This window comes from Apteryx mantelli, chromosome 19 (genome assembly GCF_036417845.1).
Source record: "Apteryx mantelli isolate bAptMan1 chromosome 19, bAptMan1.hap1, whole genome shotgun sequence".
Classification (NCBI taxonomy): domain Eukaryota; kingdom Metazoa; phylum Chordata; class Aves; order Apterygiformes; family Apterygidae; genus Apteryx; species Apteryx mantelli.
The window spans coordinates 8,654,767-8,666,490 of record NC_089996.1 but is presented as its reverse complement, the minus strand read 5'-3'; the positions used below and the strand labels follow the sequence as shown (position 1 = coordinate 8,666,490).

At 43.5% G+C, this 11,724-nt stretch overlaps 3 protein-coding genes across 11 annotated transcripts in view; 2 read left to right on the top strand and 1 right to left on the bottom strand.

Annotated features, from left to right (window-relative positions):
- Positions 1 to 68: 68 nt before the first annotated feature.
- METTL23 (methyltransferase 23, arginine) lies at positions 69 to 2,253 on the top strand. The gene is made up of 5 exons (XM_067308219.1): positions 69 to 185; positions 382 to 486; positions 789 to 1,026; positions 1,359 to 1,443; positions 1,909 to 2,253. Exons 1-5 carry the CDS (start codon positions 69 to 71, stop codon positions 2,075 to 2,077), a joined length of 714 nt encoding a protein of 237 aa, XP_067164320.1. The 3' UTR covers positions 2,078 to 2,253.
- Positions 2,254 to 3,075: 822 nt separating this feature from the next.
- Positions 3,076 to 6,621, bottom strand: SRSF2 (serine and arginine rich splicing factor 2). 3 transcript variants are annotated; one of them, XR_010886058.1, is made up of 4 exons: positions 5,893 to 6,621; positions 5,206 to 5,516; positions 4,011 to 4,119; positions 3,076 to 3,510 (listed from the first exon to the last, which is right to left on the bottom strand). XR_010886058.1 is itself a non-coding variant. In XM_067308221.1 (4 exons), the coding sequence occupies exons 2-3, from the start codon at positions 6,252 to 6,254 to the stop codon at positions 5,213 to 5,215; spliced, it is 666 nt and encodes a 221-aa protein (XP_067164322.1). In that variant the 5' UTR covers positions 6,255 to 6,286; positions 6,490 to 6,621; the 3' UTR covers positions 3,076 to 4,119; positions 5,206 to 5,212. The 3 variants fall into 3 exon arrangements, 2 of the variants coding, with proteins under 2 accessions (XP_067164322.1, XP_067164321.1); XM_067308221.1 differs by having other exon boundaries at positions 3,076 to 4,119; positions 5,893 to 6,286; positions 6,490 to 6,621; XM_067308220.1 differs by having other exon boundaries at positions 3,076 to 4,119.
- Positions 6,622 to 8,602: 1,981 nt separating this feature from the next.
- Positions 8,603 to 11,724, top strand: part of MFSD11 (major facilitator superfamily domain containing 11) — a 48,677-nt gene continuing 45,555 nt past the window's right edge. For 5 of the 7 annotated variants that reach the window (XR_010886071.1, XR_001292716.2, XR_001292715.2 and 2 more), the window contains exons 1-2: positions 9,142 to 9,384; positions 9,590 to 9,760. Coding sequence is in view for 3 of the 7 variants with exons in the window: in XM_013943736.2 (XP_013799190.1) it covers positions 9,665 to 9,760 (96 nt within the window). In the remaining 4 variants the exon portion in view is untranslated. Of the gene's footprint in view, positions 8,632 to 9,141; positions 9,385 to 9,589; positions 9,761 to 11,724 lie in introns of those variants that run through there. The other 2 variants (XM_067308309.1, XM_013943737.2) reach the window with 2 other exon arrangements.

Below are 11,724 nucleotides of genomic sequence, written 5' to 3'. Positions count from 1 at the left end.
CCGCGCGGCCTGGTGCAGTACGTGGCTGCCTGCTATTGGCCCGCGGCGGCGCGGCGGCGGCGGCGGCCATGGGGGAGCCGCGGCGGCGGCCCGGCTCGGCGGCGGGCGGCGAGCGGCGGTACCGCTTCGCGGACGGGCCGGCGGGCGGCGAGCGGCGGGCGGCGCTGGCGCTGCGCGTCCCCGAGGTGCAGCAGGCCGGGGGCCGCGGCGGGCGGGGCTCTCTCGGGCACCGCCGCCACGGGCAGCCTGTGTGGGGGGGGGGGGGCGGGGAGGGGTAAAATGGGAATAAAACCGAGGGAAATGGGGTGAAATCGCGTGTCGGCAGCGCGGGGCGGGCCCGGGCGAGGGCTCTGCCCTGTCACCCGCCGGTGCGTGTTGCAGGTGCTGGACTCCCAGTACGGCTTGTACGTGTGGCCCTGCGCCGTGGTGCTCGCTCAGTATGTGTGGTTTCACCGGACGACGCTACGCGGCAAGAGAGTTTTGGAGGTAACTAACAGCGCAGCGCTTTCTCCTGTACAAAACAGAGTCCCCAAGTGATAAAGCAGCCCTCCTCCCACCCCCTTCACAGCGGGTTAAAACACTTCAGTATTTGCAAGCCAGCCCCTTCTCCTGAGTAACTACTTCTATTTTGGGTTTCCTGTTCCCATTCAACTCTAGGGCAAATTTTCCCTTACCCCCCGGCTTCAGCCAAATTACAATGTTATAAGCAGCTTCAAAGATCAAATATGCAACACATCAATGCATTAACCCTTTAATCTGCATCACATTGCTTTCTTTTGCAATTTCAGATTGGAGCAGGCGTCAGCCTACCTGGCTTAGTAGCTGCAAAGTGCGGTGCTGAAGTTATATTATCGGATAGCGAAGAGCTACCTCAGTGCTTGGAGAACTGTCGAAAAAGCTGTTTGCTGAATGACCTGCCTGATGTACCTGTTATAGGTCTCACTTGGGGCCGGGTATCTCCAGAGTTGCTCTCTCTTGCTCCTGTAGACATCATTTTAGGATCTGATGTCTTTTTTGAACCAAAAGGTACACTAATACTCTCAAGTAACTTAATAAAAATAGCAAGGACTTAAATTTTCAAGGAGTCCAACTTTAGTAGTACTGGGAACTATGTCAAAGATGAGATGGCAGTTTTTCTGGTAGTAAAACTATGCATCATTGAACTACTTCTTAAGGTAATTCTAATATTAAGATATCCTATAAATACCACAGGAAAACAAGTCAATAGAAAATGGAGTAGATGCCAAACTGATTAAGGCCATGGTTCTCAGGTCTCCTACACAGATGAAGGCATATTTAACCATGTCTAGAATCCAGAGACTAACCAAAACTTTGTTTAATCTTCCCCAACTATGCAGATTTTGAAGATATTTTAACTACAGTTTACTTCTTAATGGAAAAGAATCCACATGCTCAGTTCTGGACTACATATCAGGTCCGAAGGTAAACTCTTTGCCTATTTAAGTCTTAAATCTTGTTAAAATCATTAACACCCAAGATCTTCAGCATCACAGCTCCATTTACTAACTACAGTATGAGGAAAGCATGACCCAGCTTGAGCAAGTTTAGTTTTGTCCCAAGAATACTGCAGCCATGTCTCAGCTCCTTTACCTGTTTATTAAGCAATGCTAACTTCTCAGAGGCACCATCACCACACTGATTCCAAAGGACAGATTCTGACTTAGGCTGGTATTAGCCCATAAATCCTAGGAATATCAGACAAAAGCTGCTAAATTAAAAATATTTAAGAACCAGTACAGATTAACTCTACTGTTGACTGGGAAACCATTACAAACTCAATTATATGAACAGCTGCAGTTAAGTTTGCTGACAGTGTCTCCTATCATTAGCGCAGAAGTTACAAGCTTGGATTACATTTTTCACCCATCTGACATTTCTTCCCCGCAGTGCTGACTGGTCTATTGAAGCTTTGCTCTGCAAATGGAAACTGAAGAACACCCATGTTCCACTACAGTCATTTAATGCAGATAAAGAGCACTTGGCCAGCTCTTCTTTACCAGGAAGACATACAATTGAAATGATGATCATCTCACTAGCAAGATCTGATGGTACTTAAGTTTATTCCACTTGTTGGTTCCAATACAAGATGATACTGTAGCATGGATCTGCAGGAAACAGTCTAATTTGCAGCAAACCTCATGCATATTTCTTGGGAAGCAGAAACCTTTAGCAGTATGTATTTATTTTTTTTTTAAACGTGCATTGTAAAAATAAAGCTGTTCAAGTCTTCAACTATGGCTTTTGAGAAATTTGTCCTTCCCAAAGACAACTTAATAGTTTGAGGACTCAATTCCATTATGTAAACCACCACACAACATAGCTTAACAGCTTTACAATCCACTAGGTCCAACTTACCCTTTTCTCCATAGTTCAGTTGTGAATTTTAACTACACTCATTCAGGATAAAAACAACCCTTTCAGATCTGTTTCCCAGGACTGAAACTCTTTCCTGAAGATTCATATACAAAAGCCAACCCTCCCCCCCCCCTTTTTTTAAAGGGGGAATCTACATAGACTGCTGCCAGCCATGCAGTCCTGGAACATACAAACTCCTCAGCTTGTAGAAAAGTATTTTTAATCCTCAATCAAGCCAGATTAAGTATTCAGATGTTTCCATTTCCATTTAACATACATGCATAAAGTTAACAAGGCATTACAATAACCCTTGACATATGATGGTTGAAGTTACAATTCACTTAGTATCCAACTCAAAAAACCTCATCACTAGAAGATTAGCTACCATCAAGCAGCAGCCTGTTGAGTCAGGGCAAGCGCACAGCAAATGCAATTAGTACTGCTCAGTGTATATCTTCCATAACAACATCTAACAGACCTGTCTAATTTTGTTCTTATAGTTTGGTGTGCAATACTCATCTTACAGTGTTTTGGTTAGTCACAATACTAGTAAATTTGCCCTTAGTAATTTAAAAGCAACCCCAGTGGATAATATTTAGAAGCGGTAGAATGCATTCAGTTACTATATAGAAGTTAAACATTGACAGTATAATTGCAGAAATCTTTTCAAGCTAAAAATAAGCTGACTCAGACATTAAGTTGAGAAAAGTTAACACAGAAAAATGTTTAATATTAAACTACAGAGACAGTGGGTATAGTACAGAATGTCTTAAGCAAAAGATACACCAATCAGTACTTACAAAGGAATGAACCATTTCTCTGTCAACATTACATTTCTCATATGTAAGTTCGTATATGTATGTTGGTGAGATTTACCATTCTGGAAAAAATAGGGTGTGTATATCATCAGCTAGATGTGCTCACTGTATGCTCCATTATTTTTATGCAAGGCCCGGGTGACTGGAAGTGCAGTTGTCAGGCATTTTAATTAACTGGACAGCCATTTGTTTCTGCACGACAAGGCATCGTTACACTGGAGCAATCAGGAGAAAACAGGAAACAGCCAAGCACTCTGCACTGCAACACGCCACCTTAACAGCTAACCAGCATTACTCAACTGCTACACAACTGCGCCTAGTGCACAAAAATACATAAGAGAAGAGATTAGAATTGAGTCTGATAAAACAATCCTTTCAAAAAAAAAATCAACTGTCACCTGAAAAGATTTCTACCAATTTGGATTTGAAGATACTATTTGAATTCAAAGTAAAAAAGCATTTACAGTAAATTTCAAATTGAAGTTTTGCAGAATTTTATTTAAGGAATGAAGACAAAATTGAGAATACTTTTTGACAGTTAGCTACTCAGCATATAATGGCTGCATGTTTCCTCAGTATGAAACTTGAGGCAGCAAGTTACCATCAGTTTAATTTCAAATAAAAGTCAGCACTATATAAACAAAAATGAAGTTTTACCTCAAATATCCAAGCCAATAATGAAATCGGTAGTCGTTCACTTCACTAAATTACAAGAAATTTGAATAACAGCAACAAAATGGCACATAAAATGTAAAATCTGCCACTTGAGGCGCAACTTAAACAAGTAAAAAGTTAGACAAAATGTTACAAAATAACCTTTTCATCAGCTGGTTGCTTGTGCCAGGGGTCTCTCCAATGGACTGAAGACTCAAGCGATCTTTTTCCCCCAAAGGCGTCCTTTATGTAGATTCTCTATCTGATGCATCTAGGTTTGAAGAAAGAAAAGTTCAGCCAGGTTTCTACTGTGTCTCTTTTGTTCTGTGGATGACTTCAGGTATACTTCTAGGTGTGTTTCAACTGGCTTTGCCTAATATTGTTAGGTTTTACAAAATATCAGAGTGCTCCACCTCCCCCCACGTGTTGCTTTAATTCAGAGGCCAAATGTGAGATTCTGTAAAAGTATTTAGTTACAACGGAGAATAAACATCAGGCTGTAGATCAAACCTCCATTAACTTGAATTCAGCCTGTTCATCTATAAACTACAAAAGTTATATAAAAGTTATATAAAACTAGTACTTCTTGATAAAAGACTTAACTAAACTTTAATTAGCATTCAGAAACAAAGTGTCACTAATTTTGCTACAATTATCTAACTTCAGAGCTAACTCAGGCCCTTTCCTTTTAAAAACAGGACCAAACAGTTTGAAGGGTTAAAGACACACTATCCTTTCCCCACCCAGTGTATCCTCAGAAGCCTCTTCAAGATCTTCACTTGAGGAAAAACTAGTTTCCATTGTTTTCTTGTTGCAGTGAATTTGCCACTTTTCTAGAACAGTTACCTCCAGTCAGTATAATGGTCACTGAACCGATGTTCCATTATAAAAGGATAGTGCATCTTTAACATTTAAAGACAAACCTGCTCCAACACACGCCCACAGAAACTGGTCCCTGGAGGATCAGCCAAATCAGTTAAAATCTGCAATACTGGCCAATATTCTTTTAGCAAACAGGAGACCGCAGCTTTAAAGGGGAAAATGCAGATGTTGGATAAATACAGTAAGAAATAATCATTTTCATAATAGGTTGCGTCTCATACAATATTTTATTAAAACCAAGCCATTAATCTCTCAACAAAACATGAAAATGTCCTCTGTAGAAAGCCCTTCGGTATTAATTTCCCTAACCAATAACCGAACAGCACTGCTCAAAGAAAAAAAAAAAAAAGCTAACAACGTGCCCCATTAGGATTCACTTGGTTCAGGCTATTAATACTCTAAGTACTACCCAACACCCCACTTAAGTGCTACAATAAAGTAACATGCAATGTCTGCTGTTCCCAAGGTACATTACCATTTTCCTAAGAGGATACAGCTCCTTCTTCCTCTGGAGACTTGGGAGGGCTCTTCGACCTGGATCTGGAGTTAGATTCCCTCTTTGAGACAGGTGGAGGACTTCTAGATCTGGACCGAGATCTTGACCTGGACCGTGATCTGGAGACGGACGAGGACTTTGACTTGGATCTCCTGGCAGACCTGGACTTCGAGGTGGAGCGAGACCGAGAGCGTGTGCGAGATCGGGACTTGGACCGACTGTAGCGGGAGCGACTGCGGGATCTAGAGCGGCTCCTGCTTCTAGATCGGCTGCGACGGCGTCTTCTAGGGCTAAAACACAGAAAAGGAAGGAGAAGTGTGTTAAGAGTTGAACACAGGCGGCGCAACAGACTCCCGCGACGACTTCAGGACAGGGAGGGCGGAACAGGGCCCACGTGGGCGAGAAAATGAGTGTTCAGAAGGCGCCATTGTTCAGAGTGAGTGGCCGGGGGCTAAATCCACCACGAGGGCCAAACCCTCCGGCTCCGGAGGAACCCCACGTGCTTTTACTACTGAAAGTCCCCACCCATAAGACCCTCCCCGTAAAGAATAATAGTAAAAACCCCAAACTCGGAGCGGCCCTGGTGTGCAGGCGCACGGCTCTGCCCCGGCGTCCCTCTTTACCACCGAAACCCTGCTGCCCCCCTCCGCCCGCCCAGGTGCTCACCTGCGGCTGCGGCGGCCGTAGCCGCTGCTGCCATAGCGGCGCGGCGGCGGGCCCCGCCGGCTGTGGTGCGAGTCCGGGGGGCGGCCATAGCGGGCCATCTGCACGCGGAGCTCGCGGCCGTCCAGCACGGCCCCGTCCATGGCGTCCATGGCATCCTCGGCGTCGCGTTTGTCGTGGAAGCGGACGAAGGCGAAGCCGCGGCTCTCCTTGGTGTAGCGGTCCCGGGGGATGTAGACGTCGCCCACGCGGCCGTACTTCTCGAAGACCCTCCGCAGCGTGTCCGGGGACGTGCGGTAGGTCAGGTTGTCCACTTTGAGGGACGTCATGCCCTCCACGTCCGGCGGGGGGCGCCCGTAGCTCATGGCGGGCAATTGCCCCCGAGGGGCGGTTGCGGCTGAGGAGAAGAAACCCGAGGGAAAGGGGTCGAGTCAGGAGGCGGCGCGGCCCCGAGGGCGAAGCGCCTCACACCGGAGAGGGGGTGCCGCAGCGGCGGCCGAGCAGAGTCCAGGAAGGAGGGAAGCTACAGGGCATAGGGGAAGGCGAGGCAGGAAAAGCCGCCAGCGGGAGGGAAGGATGAAGGGAGCGGCAGGCACCCACCTCCGGGGTCCGGGGAGAGACGGCCTAAGGCCGGAGAGGAGACGAAGCGCCAGCAACGGCTGCCCCCGCCCGCTGCTGCGAGGAAATGAGCGGGGCGCTGCCCGCGCTCTCCTACTTAACGCCACAAAATGGCCGCCGGCGCTCCGGAAGCGAAGGCGCCGCCTGGCGCGCGCTCACTCGCCAGCTCGCGCCGTGAAGTGGGGCCTCTGCGCGCGCGCGGTGGCCGTTAGAGGCCTTTTTTGTTATACTTATTACTCTTTTTAACTTGCGGGCCGCGGTTTCCGAAGGCGGTCTTGGAGGACGAATAGCAAATCCCTCTCTAAATTAATAACTCTTCTGTTTTTAAAAGTGACCGTTAAGGCCGCTCCGCCATGACCCGGAAGAAATCGGTAGAGGCGGGGAAATTTTAAACCGTGAGTGCTGAAAACGGCAAAAAACGGAAATAAGCTGAGGCAGGTCTTTTCGGGGGGAGAACAGGCGGGAAAAGCTTTACGGTGCGGAAAAAAAAAATAACGACGAGAAGCTCCTCCAGTGCCAAGGGGCGGGGGGAAGGTGACGGTTTAAAATGGCGGACGCTGAGGAGAGGGGGTCGGTGGACGAGGGGAGGCACGGGCGGGGTCCGGGAAGGGGTTTATGGCCCCTCGGCTGGAGCCGTGTGGCGGTAGCTGTCCCGGGAAGCCGTGCAGAGCCGCTCTGCGGGCGCAGCCGCAGCGGGTGATACCATTTTGGCCGGGCGCCGCCGGGTGTTCACCCCGCGCCGCCATGTGGGCAGGCCGGCGTGGGCGCTCCGCGTGCTCTTCTCGTCTCCTGCCAGCCGGGATGTCAGCCTCAGCCCTGCGGATTCTGCGCCCTTTTATCCCCGTTTCTGGGCGCGCTGCGAGGGGCGCCCGTTGCGCGGTGTTGGCGGCGGAGTGCGTGGGCTTCTCGGGCGCCCACCGCTCCTCACGTCGCTAACAATGCAGTTTCCAGCGAACATGTCGCTACTTGGGAGAGTATGATACGAGCTGAGAAATGTTAGACCTCGTCTCGGCCATCGTGCGTTCTTTGGAAGTTCCTAGTTTGGCAGCACAAGCCCTAATGTTATAACGAGGGAGAAGGTTAGCACAGCCCTTGCGCAAGGATGACAAGCAAATTCCCTGAGTTTTGCTAGGGAATTCGGTGAAAGCTATTCCCCCAGCCCCAAAACTGTTGCTCTGTCTTCAGGCACTGAATAAAATTGCCCAAACCCCAGGCATAAGCTATGATATTTAGTTTTCATCTTACAAGGAGGATAAATGTTTGTGTCCGTGTCTTTCAAAATACTACTTCGTCAACAACAACAAAAAACTCACTGCTGATATCTTTTTAATGCAATGACAGTATTGATATGAGAAAGCAAATTCAGTACCAGGATTTAAATCCATGTTCTTATTGTAATTCTGTGTTTAATATTTTTTACTGTGAAGTATAAAAATAGGTAATGACATTGATATAAAACAAGAAGAAACACCAGCTACAAAATAAAACAATTACTATATTAGGACTTGATTTATTTTTTCATACTATATTGTTCTTCCCCCCCCCCCCCGAGTGGTTTGATTTAAAATTTTCTCATTCACTGTGCTAGCACAAGGGAAAAAGCAGGTCTTACTGGTGCACAGTGGCTAGAGGCAGAGGGAATTTGCACTTTTTTTTAATGGAGATGCCAGTTTAAGGTAACTGTAAAAATAGGATCTTAAAGAGCTGCGACTGTAGATTCATAATATGGAAAGAGGAGAGCTTTGCTTGAATTAAAAAGTAAGGCTGTCATACTCTGATCTTTGTAAAGCAGCCTTTGAGGAATCTTATTGACTTTCTTCCACAAGTAAAAATCAAATACTGTTTAAAAATCCATGACACTTTTAGAAAATAGAGCTCAGAAATTAAAAAGGAGTAATAAATGTGTAATGACAGCTGGGATGCAGATTTTGGACAAGTCCTTTAAGGCAAATAATAAAATTTGCTGATTTGTCATCATCATCAATCAGTTCTAGATTTCTTTCCCTATCTCTGTCCTGCAGTTAAGTGGAGCTGACTTTGCTGAATGCACCAGTCCTGACTTGGAAGCCTGATAGGATATACATAGATAATAACAGTAAGAAGCAAACATTCAGTCAGTACAAGGTGTGTGACCTGTTATAATTTTGCTGACATTTTAACAGAGATTTTCTAAACTTCAGGCTTAATTGACCTTTATTATGTTAAATACTATAAAGTAAATATAAATATTAAAACCCAGTAGTTCCTGAGACAAAGCAGTGAAAGATTATAAAGACTCTGTTTCTGCTCCAGAGTCAATAAAATGATAAAAGGCAGAAGCAGTGAGAAGAGCATATATGTTAGTGACACTGAAACACTTAATTTCTCCTGGGTGGAATAATTTTTCACTTTGGAATGACTTTTTGTATTTTTGAATTAAGCTAATTAGATAATTTTCTTAGAAGACTTCTAAGACATTTTTTACCTTGCCAGATATTTTATTATGTAGTGGATGGAGAACAGTATCTAAGTAACTAGTACAAATCTTATTTTAAGGATTAGGAGACTGCTATCCTTTACAGTAGAAAAAGTGTACTTTCATAAAACTGCATTTCCCATAGTGCACAAGGGCTTTTTCATCTAGGTCAGCTGATCTATATTGTGAAATTTTCCTTATTTCCTGTCGAACATGAATGGAATGACTTGTGTGTATGAGTGTCTCGTCTTTCCTTTGTCAGGTGATTTACTGGCTTTTGACCAGCATCCTGGTTCAGAACAATGGCAAAAACCTGTGCTGATTAACTAGTTCAGTATTTGGAAAACTGCCTCTTTTAGGGGGAAGAGATGACATGAAGAAGTAATACGCTGCAGTCTGCTCTATTAACTTCATGGGAAAAGGTAGAGAGTATCTTTATCCTTACCTTTTGTGTCAGACCTTTATCTTTGTTTTTTGCACTTGCAGATTTTGCTGTACATTATTTAAGGTAGTCATAAGATTTTTTTGATTTGTTGGTGATTATGTCCTAACAATTAACAAGTAGCTCGTCATTTTTGAAGCTTTATTTTTTGTTTTATTCTTTTTTTGTTTGTTTGTTTTTACCAGAGCTTAAGAGGAAACTTTTAAAGAGAAATAGCGTTTTTCCAGACTGAGGCTGACAGCTTCCCAAGAAAACACAAAATGTCTCCTGAATCAAAAAAACTTTTCAACATACTTATCTTGGGAGTCTCATTTATGTTTATATTTACTGCTTTCCAAACATGTGGAAATATTGCGGTAGGTGTGAATTGCAAAACGTGTCACATTTGTATCACAGTTACTCTTCTTTTCTTGTCTTCCACCTACTCTAGCGTTAATAGTTGCTTTACTTGGGATATTTATTTTGCAAGACGTTGACATTTTATCTCCTTTTTTTGGGTTCAGTGTTTAACTGGATATTTAGGCAATTAGTTTCTTTAAGATATCATAGTTACGCATGTAACTGTGTCTGCTTAGAAAGTAGAAAGTTAAAGAATCCTATCAAATGTTTGTAGTTTAAAATAATATCTGCATTGACACTTGCAATATTTAACAATTGAATTAAACTAGACCTTTCATATTTCTGATTTTTCTATGTAGTAGCTATATATATATTTGGCTAAGATGTAGTTATTAACCACGCCTCTTAGTTTCTCCTAGAGTGTCTTTCCTAATCTGTCATATTTTCTGTTTTGGCAAACTAACCATTGAGGGTGCATGAGAATAACATCTGACAAGTAGTCAGACTTTCACAATTGCTAGAACTGCCAAGTCACCTTCCGTTAAAATAAATAACTTACTACTTATGTATCTTGTATTTCTTTGCATGCTGAAGCAAATTGGGAATAAAATACATTACTATTAAAAGCAGATTGCATTCTTACTAATTAAATTGTTACAATCCTGCTACTAACATACCTGGGCCAGATCCTTCAACTTAGATGTTGATGTTACTTTGAATATTAGTTATATGCCTGAAGGAGAGTCATGTGTCTAAATACTTCTTGAACATACAGGCCTTACAGCTTCTCTTTTTCTGCATGCAGGAAGAATCCTTTCTGGGGTCAGATGTATAAATGTCCTTCACTGCATTATAGAAATAATTACTTAAAGCAGTTTTTGTGAAAAACATAGTACAGCATGATCAGTGATCTTAGATGTTCTGTTCCTAATTCTACAGACTTTGCAGATGTTGCTCAATTTCTGTATTTTAGGTGCAATTTCATATTACTTAGTCCCATTCAACTTCAGATTCCGGCTAGAAGAAGTGGTCCTGTTTTTACCTTCCCCCCTCCCTTTAAGCAGTGAATTCTCAGCACCTCGCTGAATTTGACCTAGTGATCATGCAGTCATGCTAAGTATCTATTAAAATGACTTTCAGTCAGATCTGCCAGCCTATCGAACTAACTACATGGTCTCATGATCACTAAAGCTGATTCAAGGAAAAAAAAAAGAACAGGGAACTAATGGGAAGAGGAAGAGAATGGAAACTCTTAGCAGAAGCTGACAGTTCATGTTGAAAGTATTGTGAAACTTCAGCCTTTGTTTCCACTTTTTTAGATGAGGAAAGTCATGCATATCTACTTAAGAGAGGTGATTTGTGAAACAGAAGGTTTTTGAAATACCTTAACATCTCTGATGAAATCACAGTAAAGTCATAAAATACTATTTACTGCTTCAAACATATGTGTTTCCCTGTCAAATATCTCATTGGGTCATGCTTTCATAAATATACCTTTAGTATCTATTCCTCACCTGAAGTGAAGGAAATCGGATCTTAGTTCCATGGCTTAATCTGTCATTACTCCAAGCATAAACAAGGTACAGTGAAACAAAGGGAAAACACAAGGTGATAAACCACCAGTGCTTTTTATTCCATCTATATATAGAGGAAAGAGATAGGCATCTCCCTAGGGTGATTTATCTTGCATTTAGGAGTCTGAATCTCCTGTCTAGAAGTACCTCTTTCTTAACTGAGTAGAGAGGGGACATAGGGTGACACTGCCCCAAAACTAGGCGTCTAAGTTAGATGCTCAAAAGAGGTAAGGTGAATCTAGAGCGAAGTGTTCTTTTTCCATTGCACAGGAGAGAGAAACAATAACTATGTTTTTATGAGGATAGTGTGTCTTCACTGTTATGGTCAGACTATAGTACTGGAGTCTGTCTCCTGGAAAATTTCTCATACAAGTAAACAGGTAGCCCAGTAACACTTACCTTTGTAG